At 49.5% G+C, this 22,529-nt stretch overlaps 1 protein-coding gene across 2 annotated transcripts in view; it reads right to left on the bottom strand.

The window, feature by feature from the left end:
* ATRX (ATRX chromatin remodeler) overlaps positions 1–22,529 on the bottom strand; it is a 1,501,634-nt gene that overhangs the window by 668,176 nt on the left and 810,929 nt on the right. For both annotated transcript variants that reach the window (XM_085608236.1, XM_085608237.1), the window contains exons 19-20: positions 16,551–16,728; positions 6,474–6,611 (exon numbers count right to left, since the gene is read on the bottom strand). In XM_085608236.1, coding sequence (XP_085464362.1) covers positions 6,474–6,611; positions 16,551–16,728 — 316 coding nt within the window. The remainder of the gene's footprint in view (positions 1–6,473; positions 6,612–16,550; positions 16,729–22,529) is intronic.

Raw genomic sequence — 22,529 nt, 5'->3', positions numbered from 1 at the left:
TAGAAATAAAAGTTAACAGAGTAATATGTTTCTACAAACATTGGCCTGGAGGCAGTCATTGAATGTGTGTTTCTGCCTTGTATGAGTATGCATATCAAATGCATTCACACTACCCTCTGATAAGCCTAACTGCTCTTCCCAGCTAGCACTAAATTCTAAAGTAAGGTATTATCTACTTTAAATTCAGCCATACCGTTGGGGACTTACTGAACTCTGTGCCCACTATACCTCTTTGTGGTATAGTATATACAGAGCCAGATCCTAAATTAAGTACAGGAAAAAAGCCTTCAGCAGCCAATCATCCAAGTACTGGAACAAACTTGCAATTTTTTTGCACAGATCGGCTGCAAATGGAGACAAGCACTTGGTATAAACACGCACACCGACTTGAGGCTGTAGGTAAGAGCCTTGAACTTGCCATGAATACTGGCTTCCTGATCTACGCGTTAGGTTCCTGGAGATCCAGTAACTGTCACCAGCAATTTGACTATGGAAAACCTATGATAGAAAACCCTGCTAATCAGGGCTAGGGACATATCCACACTGTTCACATTATTAGACAATGCCCAGCCTGTAAGGTGCATGCTTGTGAAATAGATTTTGCCCAGCTTAGTGCAAATAAGAATCTGTGATTGCACTTCCAGGTGTAAAGATGCACTGCCCAACCAGAACACGTTATACTGTAAAGTCTTTTCAGGTGAATACTCACAGATTTCTCACCTTTACAGAGCCCACAGGCACCACAAGTGATCTAGAAGTTTTGTTTTTGTAGCAGTGCTCAGCACACCGGTAAGCAGAGTTCTGAGCTTCCACAGTGGCTTCATACTGCACAGAAGTGACAAATTGGGAGTCACAAATGAGCACAATCCTAGTATGCTGACGTAGGTTTCATCAACTTTCTCTTTCCTCATCACCACACGCAAAGTATTGAACAATATGCTGGGGCAGTGTGCTAGATTGTAAATTGTGGCCTTTTTATATATTGAAGTGGTCCACTCCATAAAACGGGAGGTGGTAGAGCAGTGAGGAATCTGGGATATTCTCTAGACAGAGTTTTACCAAAGGTAATCAGCTTGTTCTTCTGGTGGATACTTCTAATTGCAAATGCCTCACATTTAGATAGCTACCATAGCAGTACTCTCGTAAAGGGCTTGGCGAGTGGACTTGTGGAGTGGAGTGAGCAAAGTGCCCTCCCCCAAGGACCCGCAAGTTGAGGCAGAAGTGTTTTGCCAAGTTGTGTAGTGGGACCCATGTCGCCTACTGGTTGATGTGTATTAGATGTACCTCTTGTGCCACTGCTGTTGTAGCGGCCTTGGTGGTGAGAGCTTAACCCCTTCGACGCGCATGACGGAACGGTTCCGTCAGGCATGTCGGTTGAGCTGTGCTCATGACGGAACCGTTCCGTCATGGCCCCGCCCGCGCACGGAATCTTCAGCGTGGCGTGGAAATCGGCGCCGCGCTGAAGAGGTTAAGGCCTTTAGAGTGGTTTTTTTGGTCATTGCAAACAATTTTGATACAGAAGGCAATCCAATTTGACAGGGATTAGATTTGCACAGGATTCCCTTTCTTTGTCACATAAAACTCAAGAGAGCTGATCATTGATGTGAAGCTCTTTTGTGCTGTCAATGTAAATGCTCAGAGCATTGTTAGGGTCAAGTCGATGGAGTGTCTCCTCCGCTTTTTGGAGTGATGGGTTGGTGAAGCAGAGCAATAAATGCTGCCAGAGTAATCAATTGGCTACATGAATCACAAGCTTCAGGAGGAAGACCACCCTTGTATTCAGTACCAATTTGTCTTGGTTTGGGTGGTTGCATCAAAAGTGCTGACGCACAAGTAACTTACCTTCGGTAACAATATATCTGTAAGAAACATTAGTAGTGATAGAATCCTTATCTTAGAATTACCCCAAGGCGTCAGACTGGATACGGAAAGTTTTCGTCAGCAGTACCCCTGCGCATCGGTAGGTGTCGTTGTGCGGCTCCGCGTGCGTCGTTGGCGCCGGAATGACATCGCTGGAGCTACTTAGACGCACCCACGCTCGCTGACGTCAGTTCTGTACACGACTTTCCGCACCAGAAACGTAGAGCCATGCAAGAAACTGACCACTGGTGCCATGAAACTAGGGCCCTGAAAGGGATGACCTTAACCCTAAAAATCTATTCGCAGAAGGAGGAGGATGGGTGGGGCTGTAAGGAATCTATCACTACTAATGTTTCTTACAGATATACCGAAGGTAAGTAACTTGTGCATCTGAAAGAAACACGTAGTGATCGATTCCTTACCATAGAATAGATACCCCAGCAATACCAACCCCAGTGGTGTGCCTGCAAACCAAGATCACACCAGAAAATCCTGGAGAACAGAACTGCCAAAGAAGCTGTCTCACCGGACTTGGCTGTCCAGGCAGTAATGCTTGGTAAACGTGTGCAGTGAGGCCCATGTAGCTGCCTGACAGATGTCATGCAAGGGAACTCCCCGTCCCAAAGCAGTAGTGGCTGCTGTCGCCATGGTAGAATGGGAGCGCAGCCCCACCAGAGGCTCCTTTTTAGCCAAAGAATAACAAGCCTTTATGCACAGAACGACCCACCGAGAGATGGTTCGCTTGTGCACGGCCTGACCTTTCTTGGCACCCACATATTCAACAAAGAGCTGGTCATCCACCCGGAACTGCTGTGTGCGGTTCAGGTAGAATGAGAGCGCATGTTTTGGGTCCAGACGGTGGAGCCGCTCTTCGTCTATTGAGGGATGCGGAGGCAGAAAGAAGGTAGGCAAAGTGATGGTATGCCCGAAATGAAAGGCAGTGACAACCTTCGGCAGAAAAGATGGACGAGTCCTTAGAACCACTTTATCCGAATGGACAGAGAGAAAAGGAGGTTTAGAAGAAAGAGCCTGGAGCTCACTCACTCTTCTGGCAGAGGTGATGGCCACCAGGAAAGGTGTCTTTAAGGTGAGAAGACGAAGAGGACAGTTGTCAAGTGGCTCAAAGGGAGCACACATTAGATATGTCAGAACCAGTCCCACCGAGGCATTATGAATGGAACAGGAGGGAACAGATAGTAATGCCTTTCAAGAATCAATTTATAACCTGGGACTTGAAAAGGGAAGGTTGATATGGAAGCCATAAAAAGGCTGAAATGGCCGAAAGATGGCTCTTGATAGTGCCCAGAGCAGAGCCCTGCTGGGCCAAAGAAAGGAGGAATAGAAGGACCTCTGAAAGGGGATCCACAGCCTTTGTTCTGCACCATGCCACAAACTTATTCCACCTGCAGGCGTATACCGTCTTAGTGGAGGGACACCTGGCTGCCAAGATTACATCACAAACTTCGGGAGGTAGGTCAAAAGACGTCAACTGCCACCGCTCAATCTCCACGCAAGGAGGTGGAAGCTGGACAGGTTCGGGTGGAGGACCGTCCCCTGCTGTTGCCATAGAAGATCCTGCCGAAGAGGCAGTCGGATTGGGGGATCGATAGCCATGCTGAGTAGCTCGGGACACCATACTCTTCGAGCCCAGTCTGGAGCCTTAAGAATGACTTGGGCCCAGTCGCGCTTGATCTTCTTCAGCACTCTGGGTAGAAGTGGTATAGGCGGAAAGGAGTATAGTAGACCGCAACTCCACACGCGACGAAAAGAGTCACCTAGCGAGTTCCAACACGCAGAACTGATGACGTTGCGCGTTCTCTTTGGTGGCGAATAGATCTAACCAAGGCTCTCCCCGCGGCTGAAAGAGACCTTACGCCACATTCGAGTTCAGACGCCATTCGTGATCCATCAAGCACTGGCAGCTGACCGCCCTGGCGTTCAGAGAACCCGCCAACTGTTGAACCACCAGGGAAATGCCCTGATGTTCTCGCCATGTCCAGAGGCGCAGATCCTCCTGACATAGGGTCCAAGACCCCACCCCGCCCTGTTTATTGCAGTACCACATGGCGGTGGTGTTGTCTGTGAACACCTGCACTACTTTCCCCCTTGACTGAGGGAAGGAATGCCTTCAGTGCAAGTGGGATCGCCCGAAGCTCCAGAACGTTTATATGGAGCTGGGACTCCGCTGGAAACCAGAGTCCTCTGATCTCCGTCTCTCCAACGTGGCCGCCCCAGCCCAGAAGGGACGCGTCCGTCCGTCTTGGCAGTTCGGGCTGGACTGTTCCCATGAGGCACAGGGTCAGACTAATTTGCATATGGCCATGTCTGAACTGGGGTGGTGGAATGAGCTAAAGAATGATGATGGATTAAACCCAGATCAGTTGACTGGGGGTGAGTGTTTGATTTGCTCAAACGCTCCGTCCATCATCCCCTTTGGTATCGCTTTGTTCGCCCTAAGTTGGCAGGGTATGCCCAGATGTGGGTCCCTTGCTCACTTTGCCACTGGATTCAAGATAGCCTGCCTGATGAGGGTTATGAACCCGAAACCGGTCACAGGATGTTTGTTTCCGGTCCAGGGAAGACATGTCTTGGCAGTTCGGGCTGGACTGTTCCCATGAGGCACAGGGTCAGACTGATTTGCATATGGCCATGTCTGAACTGGGGTGGTGGAGTGAGCTAAAGAATGATGATGGATTAAACCCAGATCAGTTCACTGGGGGTGAGTGTTTGATTTGCTCAAACGCTCCGTCCATCATCCCCTTTGGTATCGCTTTGTTCGCCCTAAGTTGGCAGGGTATGCCCAGACGTGGGTCCCTTGCTCACTTTGCCACTGGATTCAAGATAGCCTGGCTGATGAGGGTTATGAACCCGAAACCGGTCCCAGGATGTTTGTTTCCGGTCCAGGGAAGACATGTCTTGGAAGTTCGGGCTGGACTGTTCCCATGAGGCACAGGGTCAGACTGATTTGCATATGGCCATGTCTGAACCGGGGTGGTGGAGTGAGCTAAAGAATGGTGGTGGAGTGAGCTAAAGAATGATGATGGATTAAACCCAGATCAGTTGACTGGGGGTGAGCGTTTGATTTGCTCAAACGCTCCGTCCATCATCACCTTTGGTATCGAAATATTAGGGCAGCAGATTGGGTTGGGGTTCGAGGTCCATGCATGTCCTGAGGAGCCAGCACTGGGCATGTATTGTAGAAATTGTACAAAATATGTACCCTCGAGGGAGTCAAGGAAATCTGCCAAAAATGTAGTACATTGGAGGAGGAGGTAGATAAGTGGTACCTCATGAGAGTGGATAAGCCCGTTGTTGTACTCCATCCTATTAAGCTCTTCTTTTTAAGAGTGTATGTTGAGGTCTTGCTAACTTGTAGCTAGTGAGTTCTAAAGATTATCATGGCCATCACTGAAGACTTGGTCATCATTGCCGTTAACATTTTCTGTCTGTCAGATGCAAGGTGGCACCATCAACAATTTGCATAGAAGGCAGTGGGTTAATTTTAATGCAACAGCATTGAGAGAGAAGAAGAATAATGGCAGTAATTGGCACATTTGTTATTACTGAGTTGATACTTATTGGCAAAGATATTGTTGTTGAAGAGGAATCTGGTGCTGAACAAGAGATGGTCATAGACTATTGGTTCCTGGTCAAAAAGGATTTGGAGAATAACTTGGGCATCATTGAACAGGCTGTTGAGGAGAGCGTCATCACAGGCGCTGATTGCATGTATGTGTCTCTGTTTTAACAGCTTCCTGGACAAATACCACACGATGAAGCCAAATGCTTAGGAAGAAAGCAACAGATGTACTATGTTTGCCTTCAGAGGTCTAAATCCCCCTCTCCCACTATTCTTCTCATTTTCTGTTAGATGCGGTAGAAAGTGTGGGCTAAGTAAAGTGGCGTTACACCTCACATGCCAGAGCAAAGGCCATTAAACGAGGTGGAACGAGCAATGTTAAATGAGTATATGTAGACACCACTGCTTAAACCTTGTCTAACTGAGGAGTTCCAGTTTGATGATGGGGGATAATTCAAGTATGTCAATCTATGAAAGAATCAATGCTGCAGAACCAATCTCAGGTTTTCACTTAAAAGAATTAACGTGCTAATAAGGCTGCACCTTTGAACTTACTTATTATTAGATTGTATGTCATTACAAACCAAATAATCAAAGAAAGTGTAAAGTATGAGAAAGCGTTGCAAAGCATAATGTCTACAATAAAGGTCTCTGTTATCCATTAAAACTGGCTGATGAGAGAATGCATCACCTTCTTGTGGTAAAAAGCAAGCAAGTTTGTTAGCCAGTTATGGAAGCAATCGAAAAAGTAGTGATCACACTATTTTCTATGTGATGCAAACAATTTATATGAAAAAGAGAAAAAGGCCACCAGTTACTAAAGTGCCATTTGGTGCAGAAGTAATAGCCAAAGATAAGTGCATGTATTACTCATTTAAATATAATTAGGAATGCTTTGCAAAGGCAGCACATCACATAGTGACCCAGACATGACTTATAATCTTAAAAACAACTTACAATATGATTTAAAGATAAAATACAAATAAAAACATTGTTGTGTCTCTAGAAGCAATGTAAGGAAACCATTTCTTACATTCTATGAGATTATTTTGAAGTGGTGTTCCTGTGAGGATAATCCTTCTCCTGGTCTGTATTGAATTCATGGCTTTTGAAATAGCAGAAGCTTCATTTTTTAAAATGTGTCCTTCATCGCAGATAACAAAGTCTGGACCTACAACAAAGAACACATAGCATTTAATGTTTGAATAATTTCAACATACTCAAATACCTTCTTTATTATCACTTCACTTGTAAAGAAAGGAAAACTGACAGAAAGGTATGATCACAAGGTACATAATGAAGCATGCATTACACCAAATTCAATTTATTTTCAACCATTTAAGGACTCGGGAATACAAATTCCAGCACTTACTCCATGCATCACTTATTAGGTTCTCCAGGACAGAGTAAAACAATATACTTGCAAAAAGATTCATGAACTTTTAAAGAATATAAGCAATTCTCCTTCAAAATACTGATTCATCAGTGGCTGGGAGCACAATATATATATATATATATATATATAAACATGGATAGCAGATAACACAAGTCGTGCTTTGGAAAATAAGGGTTTTGATTGGGGAGAGGTTTTCCCGTGTTAGGTATGAGTCTTCTATGAAGAACATTATAGTACAGACACTATCATTGTATTAATATAAATAAAATATGAACCAATATTTGGCTAGTTGAGTACATAAGGATGTACTCTGAATGAATGTGCGTGTTTTTTAAAATGTAATTTGTATTTTAAATACTTTATATTTCGAACACCCCTGAAGTGACGTATGTCAGGAACGAGATTCAACATTCACTAGAATAACCTTGCTTCTCACATACAGTCTCATCTGTATCTTACAAGGGCATATAATTAAATGTTTTGTGTTCTTGTGAGTTGCAAAAATATCTTTCTGCAGTTACATCTTGTAGAAAAGTAGTCATTTTGGCATGGTTACACCCCACTTTGTCCCTGACTGCTAATCAGGTTCCCAACACCTGTGTTCTTTCCCCAAACTGCCCCTTTGTTCCAACAATTGACACACCCCTGGCCCACATAAGTCCCTTCTAAAAGGTACCAATGGTACCAAGGGCAGTGTGACCAGAGAGGGTCTCTAAGGGCTGCAGAATGTATTATGCCACCCTTCGAGACCCTTCACCGAACACATGCACACTGCCACTGCGTGTTTTGGTGCAGCAAACAGTGAAGAGTCGACCTGGCACACATCCCTGTGTGCCAGGCCTGTCAGCACTGCAAGAGGCATAAGTAAGTTATCCCCTACAGCAGGCCTTACAGCCCTAAGGCAGGGTGCACTATACCGGTTGTGAGGGCATACCTGCATGTGCAGAAATGCCCCCTTTAGTGTGTAAGTCCATTCTTGGACATTATAAGCGCCATCTGAGTACATGGCTATGAGCCTATCAATACAAGTTCCACAGCTCCATGATAGCTTCACCGAATGCTAAGACGTTTGGTACCAAACATCTCAGATTAATGAGCCCCACACCGATGCCAGTGTTGAACAAGTTACTTACCTTCGGTAACGATGTATCTGTAAGAAACATTAGTTAGTTAGATTCCTCACCTTAGAATATCCCCAGGCGTCAGACTTGATCCGGAAGATTTTTCCTCAGCAATACCCCTTGCACGTCGCTAGGCGTCGTCTGCGGCTCCGCGTCCGTCGTCGGCGTCGTGCGCCGGAATGACGTCGAAGTACTTAGACGCCGCCCTCGCGCGCTGACGTCAGTTCTTGTACATAGCCTTCCGCGCCAGGAACGCAGAGCCATGCAAGAGACCGACACTGGTGCCAAAAAATTCTAGGGCCCTGAAAGGGATAGCCTTAACCCTAGATGTCAGTTTGCAGAACGGGGAGGTTGGGTGGGTCGGTGAGGAATCTAACTAACTAATGTTTCTTACAGATACATCGTTACCGAAGGTAAGTAACTTGTTCATCTGAAAGAAACACGTTAGTTAGATTCCTCACCTTAGAATAGATACCCAAGTAATACCAACCCCGGTGGTGGGTCTGCGAACCAAGATCACACCAGAAAGTCCTGGAGGACAGAACGGCCAAAGAAGCCATCCCTCCGGACTTGGCTGTCTAGGCAATAATGCCTGGCAAACGTGTGCAGCGAAGCCCACGTTGCCGCCTGACAGATGTCCTGCAAAGGGACTCCCCGTCCCAAAGCAGTAGTAGCCGCCGTGGCCCGAGTAGAATGGGCTCGCAGCCCAACAGAAGGGTCCTTTTTTGCCAAGGAATAACAGATTTTTATACACAAAACGACCCACCGGGAGATGGTCCGTTTGTGCACAGCTTTTCCCTTCTTTGCACCCACGTAGCCAACGAAAAGCTGGTCGTCCACTCGGAACTGTTTTGTGCGGTCCAAATAAAAGGAGAGCGCACGTTTTGGGTCCAACGGTGGAGCCGCTCTTCCTCGTTGGAAGGATGCGGAGGCGGAAAGAAGGTGGGCAAGGTGACAGATTGCCCAAGATGAAAGGGGGTCACCACTTTCGGTAGAAAGGAAGGACGAGGCCGAAGGACAACCTTGTCCGGATGAACAGATAGAAAAGGAGGCTTGGACGATAGAGCCTGGAGCTCACTCACCCGTCTAGCCGAGGTGATGGCTACCAGGAAAGCAGTCTTAAGAGTTAGAAGACGAAGAGGACAATTGTGAAGAGGCTCAAAGGGAGCGCACATCAGGAATGTCAAGACAAGATTCAAGTCCCACTGAGGCATTACGAAAGGGACAGGAGGGAACATGTGAGTAATGCCTTTAAGAAAGTGTGACACTACAGGGGACTTGAAAAGAGGGCTGATCAGGAAGCCGCAAGAAGGCAGAGAGGGCAGCAAGATAACCCTTCAAGATGCCCAGGGCAAAGCCCTGCCGGGCCAAAGAAAGAAGAAAGCGGAGAACCTCAGAAAGAGGGGCGGAAAGGGGATCCACAGCCTTTGCTGTGCACCATGCCACAAATTTGTTCCACCGGCAGGCGTATACCGTCTTTGTGGAGGGACGCCTGGCTGCCAGAATTATATCACAGACTTCAGGAGGCAAGTCAAATGGCATCAACTGCCGCCGCTCAATCTCCACGCATGGAGGTGGAGGCTGGACAGGTTCGGGTGGAGGACCGTCCCCTGCTGCTGCGACAAAAGATCCTCCCGAAGGGGCAGATGTATCGGAGGATCGGTCAACCTACTGAGTAGCTCGGGATACCAGTACCTTCGTGCCCAATCCGGAGCCACCAAGATGACTTGGGCCCGGTCGCGCCTGATCTTCTTCAGCACTCTGGGCAGAAGTGGTATAGGCGGAAAGGCGTACAACAGACCGCAACTCCACTCGCGACGAAAAGCACCGCCGAGCGAGTGCCGCTTTGGAAATTCCAACGCGCAGAACTGCCGACATTGCACGTTCTCGTCGGTGGCGAATAGATCTAACCAAGGCTCTCCCCACTGCTGAAAGAGACCTTGTGCCACCTCGGAGTTCAGACACCATTCGTGATCCATCATGCACCGGCAGCTGAGTTCGTCTGCTCTGGCGTTCAGAGAGCCCGCCAGATGTTGAACCACCAGGGTAATGCCCTGGTGTTACAGCCATGCCCAGAGGCGCAGAGCCTCCTGACAAAGGGTCCACGACACCACCCCGCCCTGTTTGTTGCAATACCACATGGCGGTGGTGTTGTCCGTGAACACCTGCACGACACTTCCCCGGACAGAGGGATGGAAGGCTTTTCGTGCAAGTCGGATCGCTCTCAGCTCCAACAAGTTGATGTGGAGGCGAGACTCGGTCGCAGACCAGAGGCCTCTGATCTCCGCCTCTCCCATATGGCCACCCCATCCCAGGAGGGACGCATCCGTCACTACGACATGCTCCGGTAGGGGTAGGGAGAGGCTCTTGCCCGTGACCCAATCGCGGTCCGTGAGCCACCACTGCAACTGCTGCGCAGTGCCCTCCGAGATCAAGACATGGTCGGACAGGTTGCCGTGATGCTGGGCCCACTGAAACTTCAGGTCCCACTGCAGAGCTCGCATGCGCCGCCTGGCGTGATGCACTAGTAGGATGCAGGAGGCCATCAGCCCCAGAAGCCGCAACACTAGCCTGACCGAAACCCAGGATAGAGGCCGAAAGATGGGAATCAGGGCCTGTATATCCCGGACCCGCTGTTCCGGGGGATGAACCCGGAATTGCGCCGAATCGAGAACCGCTCCGATGAAGAGGAGCTTCTGAGAGGGGCTCAGGTGTGACTTCGGCACGTTGATGGAAAACCCCAGCAAATGCAGGAGATCCGCCGTAGTCTGGAGGTGGGAGACGACTGCCTGGGGCGAGCCCGCCTTCAACAACCAGTCGTCGAGATAGGGGAAGACTGGAACCCCTGATCTGCGCAGATGAGCCGTGACCACCGCCATCACTTTCGTGAACACCCGAGGGGCACTGGTAAGGCCGAAGGGGAGCATGGTGAACTGAAAGTGCTCCTGACCCACCGTGAACCGCAGGTAACGCCGGTGGGCCGGCAGGACGGGGATGTGGAAATATGCATCCTGCAAGTCCAACGCTACCATCCAGTCTCCAGGGTCGAGGGCAGCTAGAACCTGAGCCAAAGTCAACATTTTGAACCGTTCCTTCCGGAGGAAGGCATTGACGTTCCGGAGGTCCAAAATAGGGCGTAGGCCCCCGTTGCCCTTCTTGGGAACCAGAAAGTAGTGGGAATAACAACCACGACCTACTTCTGGGCTCGGAACACGCTCGACGGCCCCCTTGGCCAAGAGGGCCGAAACTTCCTCGTGGAGAAGATTCAAATGATCCCCCGAGATACGGTGGTGCTGCGGTGGCATGGCTGGAGGGGTCGACTCGAAGGGGAAAGAGTAGCCCCTTCGGACGATTTGCAGCACCCACCTGTCTGACGTGATGGAACGCCAGTGGAGCAGGTGATGGCGAACTCTGCCGCCCACTGGCGTGGAATGGGCCTGAAAGCGCGGACTAGGAAGGCTTTGAGGCGGATGCTGCTGGGGTGGATGTGGACTGACCGCGTCGTCCTCCAGTACCGCCTCGGCGGAAACCACGTCCGCGACCGCGTGCAGGTTGGTTCTGCGGCCGGTGGCTAGGCGGACGTGAGGAGGTGCCCCTTCCTTGGCCACGAAAGGAGCGAAAAGCGGAAGTTTGTGGCCGCGGAGCCGAGAGGCCCAAGGATGTGGCCGTAGCCCAGGAGTCCTTGAAGCGAGCCAGCGCACTGTCCGCTTTTTTACCAAAAAGGCGAGCGCCATCAAAAGGCATGTCCATGAGGGTGCTCTGGACATCCCCTGAAAAAGACGTGGACCGCAGCCAGGCGTGACGTTGAAGCGCCACCGTGGTAGAAATCGCCCTACCCAGCGAGTCCGTAGTGGCAAGCCCACATCGGATTGCATGGCGCGCTGCATCTCTCCCATCGGCCAGGGCCGAGGAAAGCAGCGCCCGGGTCTCCTCCGGGCACAGTGGCAGCACGTCCTCCACCGCATCCCACAGAGAGTGGAAATAACGGTCCAAGAGACAGGCGGTGTTCAAAGACCGCAGGCCCAAACTGAGCGAAGAGAACAGCTTCTTACCAAACTGTTCCAGTCTCTTGGAATCCCGGTCCGGAGGAGCGGACGGGAAGGAGGATTGGGAGGTAGAGGCCTGGATAACCAGACTCTCGGGGGTGGGGTGTTGGGACAGAAAACTGGGGTCGCCCGGAGCAGGGCGGTGGCGCCTGGCAACGTTCTATCCACAGGAGGGACTGTGGAGGGCTTGGACCAGGTGCCCTGCAGAACGTCAGTGAGGGCCTCATTGAATGGCAGCAGAGGCTCAGTGGAGCATGCGGCAGACTGAAGCACCTCAGTGAGGATGTTAGTCCTCACAGCCACGGCAGGCAGCTCAAGGTCAAGGGCTTCGGCCGCCTTGCGCAGCACCACAGAAAAAGCTGCACACCCTCCTCTGAAGCCACAGTCGGAGGAGAGATGAATCCAGTGTCCGGTGAGGTATCCAACCCACTGGCCTCCCCCAGTTCATCTGCCCAGTCCTGTGCAAGTTGGCTCTGAAGGGCCATAGGGTCATCAGACCCCTCCCAGTCGCCCCCGTCATCTGATTCCTGGTAAACAGGAGGAATGATCGGAGCCGGTCGATAGACAATATGTGTCTCTAGCGGCGTCGGATGCGGCGTCGGATGCGGCGTCGGGCGGCGCCGCATCGGCGTCGGGACCGGACAGGGGCTGAACCGGGGATCGACGTCGACCGGAGCCGGCGTCGGGGGCGGTATCTGTGTCGGCGCCGGCGGAGGAGGCGTAACGAGGTCGACCGGCGTCGACGGGGGCCCAGGCTCGGGCCCCTCGGGGACCTGCGGGGCCGGAGCCTCCAACGGCACCGGGGCCGGAGCCGCCGGCACGCGAGGTCGCCCAGTCGAGTCCGCGGGGCCCGAAGGCGCGCCAGCGGGCGTCGACGGCGGGGCCAGGCTCCTCATGGCCGAGAGGAAGGCACTGACCTCCGCCGGCGTCGCGTCAGTCCCAGGGACCGTCGGGTATGGGGACTTGCGCGGCACCTGCGGCTCCTGAGGAGCCGCGGGGGTGGAACCACCCGGACCCTCGGCCGAGTCGCGCGACCGGCGAGGGGAGTCCGAAGAGCGGTGTCGCTTCATGGACTTCTTGGAGTGCCTCGACTTACCCGAAGACTTCGAGCCAGACGAGTGACGATGTCGAGTGCGGCTACGCGACCGATCCTTGGACCTCCTCCTGGACCGGGATCGAGAGCGGCGCGGAGCCGAGTGGCGAAGCTCGAGAAGCTTGCAGGACCGCTGCCGCCTAGCTTTCGAGGTCAGGGCCATACAATCGGACCACGACGCCGCATCGTGGTCGAGGCCCAAGCAGTACAGGCACCGGCGGTGATGATCGGTCACCGACATCAGTCGGTGACAGTCGTCGCAGGCCTTGAAACCAGGCATCCTACCGGCACCAGAGTCGAGAAATGACTAAAAAGAGTCAAAAAAGTTAGTCAAAAATTGACTAAAGGGGTAGCTCTCCCGGATCGGCGCTTACTGGCGCGGAAAAAAGAAGAACTGATGTCAGCGCACGAGGGCGGCGTCTAAGTACTCAGACGACGTCATTCCGGCGCACGACGCCGACGACGGACGCGGACGCGGAGCCGCAGACGACGCCTAGCGATGCGCAAGGGGTATTGCTGACGAAAAATCTTCCGGATCCAGTCTGATGCCTGGGGATATTCTAAGGTGAGGAATCTAACTAACGTGTTTCTTTCAGATTTCTAGTTACACTACATGTACCCACACAACGGAAAATATTGGTTGAAAGTATCTTATTGGGCGGTGGGTAGAAGTGGGACTTGCGAAAAAGATTTCGGAAGTGTATGTTGTTTATTTGCTGCAGACTGTCAATAAAAACAACTGGGTGGTGCCTATATAGGCACTGCGACATCCTAACCGACACTGATGCCGCCGTCACGCGGAGCCGAATGGAGCCACCTGACGACGCAAGCAAGTGGTATTGCTCAGAAAAAGTTTCCGGATCCAGCCTAACGACTGGGAATTTCAAAGGTAAGGAATATGCAGCTTGATGTCTCTATCAGATAGTAGGTATTTTGTCACCATCTAATAACTGCCAGGGAGGCGGGAGGGTTCATGTGAATCAGCAGCACTACACGCTACGAATAGATGCTTACAGGGTAAGTAACATGATCCATTGGTAGCATGTGTTGACTGCAGATACAGGTGCTATGCATAAATTGCACAGCAATTCTAGCGGTGGCTTTAGGCATGAGATGGTGCTATTGTTTTAAAAAATGTTTGAATGATTATTTGTCCAACTAGATCTTGTTGTTCTAATTGAACAACCACATCATAATGTTTTGTGAAAGTGAATGGGTTTATCCATGTTGCAGCTTTAAATCCTTTTATTACATAGACATAACAGCAGGAAAGGTAAAATGATCAAATTACACTGTCTAGTATACTCAAGAACTACCCATAGTACGAATTGTCAGTTTCCAAACTATTAAGTACACTTTCATCTTCAGTTAGTAAACCACAGATAGGCCCAAGGGTCATAAAGAAGGGAAAAAAGACAAAGATGGAAAAAATAGTTACCAGTAATAACTATATACCTCCATTGTGCACAACCCCTTCTAAGCTCCATTTCCCTCCAGGGAAGGATCCAATCCTGTGTTGGTTTTCTCAGACCTACAGGCCCAGTGTGCCCTACCATAATGATGATTTGAGCAGGATGGTTTTAGGGGCGGGCCAATCCCAGAATCCCAACCATCCATGTACTCATTGGCAGCCTAGCTTTGCATGAACGGATAGCTCTTTCCACGATTTTACACATGGAGTGTTGCAGGGAAGCAGACTTAAGCCAGCAGCCTGTTCGCAGCCAAAGATTTACATATCGGGCAAAACAGCTTGCTTCACGGAGAGAAAGTGGACTAAAATGAGGACACAGCATTCTGCCAACATCTCCATCTTTGTCCTGCCAGTTAATCAAGTTCTTAACTCTCCAGTCCTTAGAGTTTAAGGACATCATCACCATATCTCTTTCTTTAGTTGCACCTTTGCATTTTTTGAGAAATAATCCAGTAAGCAGTCTTTACCAGGTAAAATTCCACTGTTGTTTTTTCTGTAGAAGGTTTCAGAATACTGCTTCCATTTTTGGTATAAGTGACCCCTAGTAATGTTGTCCAGCTGGTCCAATCTCTCTTAGAGTTTAGTAAGGGCCAAGGTGTGAAAAATGAGGTTCTGCTGCAGTAGCCCTCCCCCCACACATTGTGCCTGGCTTTTGATGCAACTTTGACTGTAGAGTACCAAGTCCCTGCTGTCCAGGTTTCCAGTAGCAGTGTTCTTCCACTAAAACTGTACCCCAATTGGCCTTTCAGTCCGCAATATTGTTTTCCCCACAGTACAACATTGAACTGTACTTCGCTTTTTTGCGAAGATCTTGGCCTTAAAATAAAATGCAAAGTATATATTTTCTAAAATTCGTCTGGATCTCCGCCGTGTACATTATTGGTCAATGTTGTGCAATAAATGTCTGTGTTAGGCCTAAGGCTGCTCGGCTACACTACCACTAATAGAGCACTTTAGGTTTCACATTGAGCTCTGTACACTTTTGAGGAACCCCGGGACTCTGTGCACAGTTTAATCACCTAGTGGCAATACCATATATAGAGCCAGCTTCCTACAGCGGCCATCCCCTACGCTGCCTAATTGGTTTTTGTTGCCTGTTCCCACAAGGTCTGGATTTGGATTCCCTGTTTCTGCTTTACTGCTCTTCCCAACCCCAGAAGAACTTACAGCTTTCCCTCAATGACGTTCACAGCTTGCAAGTCTTGTCAATCAGGTCAGTATGGAGATCCCAAGTTCAGTGCAAAAGAATTGTCGCCTGCAGTTAGAGGCACCTTTCTGCTAGGTTCATCTTCGGTGTCTCGCTCAGCTTTTTTTCACCTCTCTCTAATGTCAAAGAAAATTCCAGAGACTATTTTGCTACCATGGCTGCCCTTGAGTCCAGATGCCTCCACCAAGCTCTCTGCTCCCACAGGGTTACAGAATACTGGTTCCAAAGCCATGAGGGCTCTAGTCTGCGAGGGAACAGTGATTTCAGTATAGAATTGGTACTGAATAAGTGGCACCGAGGGTTGAGGCCAGTTTTTCACCTTTTGGGAGTCATGCCACTCTACATCAGGCTCCTGCACTTCTTGGGGCCTAGTTGTTCCCTCTCAGCCCCAGTTGAGGGGTGCTTGTGATTCCCGCTCTCCTGCTTATGTTAACTATGTACTATATGATCTAGATCTAAACCTGGGATCAAGCGCTGGTTGGAATTCTCGCCACTGCTGTTGCTGGACCTGAGCTCAAAGTTGGGGAGGGCTACTGATGGGCAATGCTGGATGTACGCTGATCCGGCCACACAAAAGCTTCTATCATAGAGCTCCATTTGTGTATGAGCTACTCTAGTCGCTTATTAGTGGGGTACAGTCACTCAAAGGCATGCTGGCAGGCACTAGATAGGGGACATGGTCCAGGGCACCATACTGTCACAGCAATATTGGTACAGGGCCAGATTCAACCCCACTAAGCAATTGTAAAGCTAATTGTGCAAACCAAACATCTTACCTGGATCAACCAGTGTTCTGTGATATATTTCTTTTATTTTTTTACTCTTCACATTCTTCCCTTGTGTTAGATTACGGTACATCTCATAGCCTATGATGATAATACCGCCATCTTCGTGCCACGTCTTCAGGATATCTCCTCTTTCTTGAGGACGCTTAATTGTAGCAAGTTCATTGACCTACAAAATAAAATGTTGACATATTAGTTCTACAAAGAAGTTAAAATAATCCATCAAATTTGATTTAAAACACGGCTGTCTAACTAGAAGATATTATCTAAAATATCAAATGTTTGCAAATAGTGTAAACCATGGGCAATCGGTCTTGGTTGCATTCCAACCCATCGTTCATCACCTACTGCACCACTCTAGACAGAGGCAATACATTATGCAAATCAGTACTGACCCTGCTCCTCATGAGAGCCGTCCATCACTGACTGCCAGGAAAGGACCCCTAAAGAAGGGAACACAGGCAAACCCAAACTGGTTTCTGACTTGCTAGGCCTCATCAGTGATGTACAGCATGGATCCTGTGGCAGAAAGAGCAAGCAACCATGCCCTTGGTATACCTTTGGCCATACCCTGCACCACTAAAGGCACTTGAAAAGCGAATGGCAATTAATTATACTGTAAGCACATCAGCAGTAACTTTCATTATTTAGAGTTTCAAATGCCATATACTATCGGACTGTAATTTGGAAATGAGTCAGGATGGACTGTACATAGCAAGGACCACTTTTAATACATCTGACAGATTAGCACAACAGCACACTGATGGTATTAGTAGCTCGCATGATGTCTCAATTTGGATTTGGAGCTGGATTATCCAGTATTTACCCTTCAGAAAATTTAGGCCAATTGTTTTTGTATAAAAAATACTCTTTAACTTATTTTATTTCCGAGAACCAAGCAAGCCTGGCAAGGTAAGTGAGGAGTACTTAGCAGTAAACATACAGATTGTAACACAGTGGATTGCAATTGTAAATGTACTTTTATTTGATTACAGTAGTGTTACTGATAATGCAATGCTTTTCAGAATACAGTGCATATACTTTCAATGGGATTATGGGATTTTCAGTAAGATTACAGGTAAATTACTTTTGAGATTACTTTTATTACACTGAGTAGTATACCTGGATCCTACTCTTGGACATTTCCTGTAAACAGGTAAGTAAAATATTTTTGTTATAAACAGAACAATGTTAAAGAATGTCTTTAGGTTTTCAAACTCCACACTTAGAAACTTTTCAAAGAAAAACAGTCAATGTTATCCTATGGAGGAAAATAGTGCTATCGGTTTTGAGGTAAGTATTTGGTAGTGGGAGTTGAGGTTCTGGGGGTAGACTCAGGGGACCCACAGGGTCAAGGATGCATTCTCGTTACACCCTCAGCGGCACAAGGGCGGTCGGGTGCGGAGGCCCATGTTATCCAATGAGGGATAGGGGGCCGCCGGTTGGTGGCTGCTGGCGAGCAGGCCACACGGTTGAAGGAGCCAAGCTCCTGGTGTTAGACTCATGGCAAAAGGGGATCCTGTTTAGCACAAAAAGCGCATGCGCAGCGGCGCAGGGGCAGCTGGGTGCCGGTTTGGCACCGGGTGCCCCGTTTTCAATGGCGATTTTCGGTATTGGTTTTCAGCCATAGACTCGGTACAGAAAGACTTCCAGGAGGAACCAACAGCTGGGCAGGTAAGTTGGAGGGCTTGGGGACGTAGGTGCACCTTGGGGTCTGTTCTCAAGTGCGCAGGGTGGCTGGATGCATGGGTGCCTTTTCAGGTTGGATTTCACATTACTCGGCCACGGTTGGGGCGGGGGTCTCCGTGCAGAGGTTGCAGGCGACGTCGTGGAGCACTGGAGGGGTCAACCCACGGTGGACTCGGACTATGGAGTGCTGGGGGACCTTGCTGGGACTGGTGGGCCACTTGAACTCAGGCCGTAGGCAACAGGTGTAGTGGTGGTGGTTCCAGGCGTCGGGTTTCTTTTTCCTCAGTAGGCTCAGAGTATTTCTTTGGAGTTTCTTCTGAACAGAACTGCTGTTCACAGGAGGTCCAGTCTTTGTTGAAGGCAGTCAGTCCTCCCAGGGGTTTTGGAGGTCGCTGGCTGCAGGACAAGACTATTTTTGGCGCAGGATCTCCGGAAACTGCAGACGGGCCGGTAGGGCTGGGGCCAAGTCAGTTGTTCTCTGCAGTCTCCTCTGCTGGGCGTCTTCTTTCTTCCTTTTTCTTCTTAGGTTGTGGGAATCTGCCTTCTTGGGTCAGGGCTACCCCCATAATACTGTATATAGGGGGTGTTTTAGGGGTCTCGAGGTCAGTAGCCAATGGGCTACTGACCTTAGGGTGACTACACCCTTGGTGTGCTCACCCCACGTCGGGGGGTGAGCACAACCCCTAATCCAGATTGGGGGGTCGCTGCCATCTGCAAGATGGCGGGCACTGAAGAGTGGGCTTCACCGCATCTCCCCCACCTGAAGGGTGGAGTTGGCAGAGGTGGGCACACCTTCTGGGCTGGCTAGTTTTTCCCACCTGTCTTCCAACCGAAAAGGAGGGGAGACAGGAAGAGGGCCTTCTCCGGATACCAACCCTGCAGCCACTACTGTCCCTCTTCCCAATAGACTCTGTGGGAACCACTGACCTCTCCCTTTTCCCATGCAGCAGCTTGCTGCCTCAGGCTTTCAAGAGTTGGACAGTCCTGCTGTCCAAGGCACAGTTCTTCCCTAGAGGGTCTCCCTGGGTCTAAGAGTATAAGGTGGTAAGCTCCATGGGCTCAGTTCCCTCTGGGGCTTCCAAGTCCTCTCCCTGAGGAGAGGGATCCTGATCCTTTTGGCTATACAGAATCTGGTTTCCCAGTCTGTCTTTTGACCTTTTCTCTTGGAAGGTTGGGTCATTCTTTCAGGCTCCAACCTTTCTTTTTCACTCTGCTCTGTGCTCTAGTCTTTACACACACAATCTCAGGGATGTCCAGCATTGATGCATGGGTTTTTAATTCTACCCCAGCCCATGCTGAGGTTTCTAGGTGGTCATTACCAAGCAGACAGGCAGCTGGAAGCTTTGGAGAGACCACTACCTGTTTCACGCCAGTAACCCCCCCTCCCAACCCCCTCCCAACCCAGAGCCTAATGTCACCATAGACATGGCATGGTTAGCAGTAACACTGTCAGCATTGGTGACTGGGTAAGTTTTCCCTATCAGGTATTGCTCTGGGGAAACCAGTTTATCTCTCACAATAGTGACACTGGCACCTGTATCTCTTGGGGCTTCTTTAGTTGGGTGACCACACAGCTAAAGTGGCAAACTCAACTTCACCCTCTGTGACTATCACTGCTTTTGTGTGAACCCCGATTTGCTCTGGGAACACTGTTGATCCCATCTGAAGTCTGACTACACTAGGAGTAGCTGTAGGAGGACTAGGGGGCTTCTTGTTAGGACAAGTAGCATCTCCAGGTAAGTATCCCAACTTCTTACAGTTGTGACACCATGCATTTAGGGTATCAAAGTTCTTTCCCTTGTACCGATTATTGGACTGGAAAGTATTTTGGGACCCAACCCCCTGTGCAGGTTTTTGGGGCCCTTTTGAAGACTCGGCCTTTTTATCTTTGAGATTCTCACCACCTTTCCCCTGTGGAGGTTTTGTAACCCCCTTTCTTTTGGTCACCACCAGTGGCAGTTTTGGTCACCCTTGTCTTGACCCAGTGGTCTGCCTTCTTTCCCAATTCTTGGGGAGAAAATAGACCTAGGTCTACCAAATGCTGATGTAACTTTTCATTAGTGCAATTACTTAAAATATGTTCTTTTATAATCTAATTGTAAAGTCCATTGAAATCATGAACATAATTTACAGTTAACCAACCATTTAGTGTATTAACTGAGTAGTTAAGGAAGTCAATCCAGGACTGATTTTGGGTTTTGTGAGCCCCCCTGAATCTAAATCTATATTACTCAGTTGTGAGTTCAAAGCTTTCAATCAGAGAACTCTTCATGAGGTTATAAGACCCAGCATCTGCCCCCCTCAGAAAGGGTCAGGAGTCTGTCCCTGCAGTTACCAGTGAACAGGTCCCAAATGAGTGCAATCCCAGAGTGACTTCTTCACTTTTCTCATTTCACAGGCCCTCTCAAAGGCGTTGAACCATTTTGTGATATCACGCTCTTCATATTTAGGGAGAATACCTTTGGAGACTTTAGGATCCTAAATTTGTTCTTTGTCCTTATTTAGTAAATTGCTGCCACCGTTGATGGAAGCTAAGCCCATCTCTGCTCTTTCTTTCTCTAGAGCCAGGAATCTGGTCTCTAGACCCAATCTTTTGGTCAACCTTGCTAAAGAACATGTTACTTACCTTCGGTAACGATATATCTGTAAGAAACATTAGTTAGTTATAGATTCCTGACTTTAGAATTACCCTCAGGCGTCAGACTGGATACAGAACGTTTATTCGTCAACAGTACCTGTGCGCGACGGAAGGTGGCGTCGGTCGCCTCCACATCAGTCGTTGGCGTTGTGGTCGCCGGGATGACGTCACGGTAGCTACTTAGACGCTGCCCTCGCGTGTCGACGTCAGTTCTGTACACGACTTTCCGCGCCAGAAACGCAGAGCCATGCAAGACACTGACCATTGGTGCACAAAACTAGGGCCCATGAAAAGATGTCCTTAACCCTAGAAACCAGTTCACGGACGGGGAGGATGGGTGGGGCGGTAAGGAATTTATAACTAACTAATGTTTCTTACAGATGTATATTGTTACCGCAGGTAAGTAACTTGTTCATCTGAAAGAAACACGTTAGTTATAGATTCCTTACCTTAGAATAGATATCCCAGCAATACCAACCGCGTAGGTGGGTCTGCCACCAGAAAGTACTGGAGAACTCAACGGCCTTTGATAGTGAGCAGAGCCCTGCTGGGCTAAAGAAAGAAGGAACAAGCTAACTTCAGAAAGAGGATCCACAGCCTTTGCTGTGCACCATGCCAAAAACTTGTTCTACTGGCAGGCGTATACCCTCTTAGTGGAGGGACGCCTGGCTGCCAAGATTACATCGCAAACTTCGGAAGGCACATCAAAAGACGTCAACTGCTGCCGCTCAATCTCCACACGGAGGTGGAGGCTGGACAGGTTCGGGTGGGGGACCGTACCCTGCTGCTGCGACATACGATCCTTCCGAAGAGGTTGTCTGAGAATGGATGACCATATTGAGCAGCTCGGGATACAAGACTCTTCGTGCCTAATCCGGAGCCACAAGAATGACTTGGGCCCGGTCACGCCTGATCTTCTTCAGCACTCTGGGCAGAAGTGGTGTAGGCGTAAATGCATACAACAGACCGCAACTCCACTCGCGATGAAAAGCGTCGCATAGCGAGTGCCGCCTTGGAAATTCCAATGCGCAGAATTGCGGACATTGCGCGTTCCCTTCGGCGGCGAATAGATCTAACCAAGGCTCTCCTCACTGTCGAAAGAGACCTACGAGTGAAGATGCCATTCGTGATCCATCATGCACCTGCAGCTGAGTTCGGCCGCCCTGGCATTCAGGGAACATGCCAGGTGTTGAACAACCAGGGATATGCCCTGATGTTCCTGCATTGTCCAGAGGCGGAGGGCCTCCTGAGATAGGATCGTCGACCCCACCCTGTTTGTTGCAGTACCACACGGCTGTGGTGTTGTCCGTGATCACCTGCACTACTCTTCCCGGACAGACGGAAGGAATGCCTTGAGTGCAAGACGAATCACCCAAAGCTCCATAAGGTTGATGTGGAGCCCTGACTCTGCGGAGACCAGAGGCATCAGATCTCCGCCTTTCCCATGTGGCCACCCCATCCATGAAAAGAAGCATCCGTCACAACTGTATGTTGTGGTTGGGGAAAGGAGAGGGATCTGCCGTTGACCCAATCCTGGTCTGTGAGCCACCACTGCAACTGTCGAGCAATGCCCTCCGAGATCTGGACGCAATCGGACAGATTCACCTGATACTTCACCCACTGGAACTTAAGGTCCCACTGCA

The sequence above is a fragment of the Triturus cristatus genome, chromosome 5_2 (genome assembly GCF_964204655.1).
Source record: "Triturus cristatus chromosome 5_2, aTriCri1.1, whole genome shotgun sequence".
Taxonomy (NCBI): Eukaryota; Metazoa; Chordata; class Amphibia; order Caudata; family Salamandridae; genus Triturus; species Triturus cristatus.
Note: the sequence above shows the minus strand (reverse complement) of the source record. Positions and strands in the feature narration are given on the sequence as shown.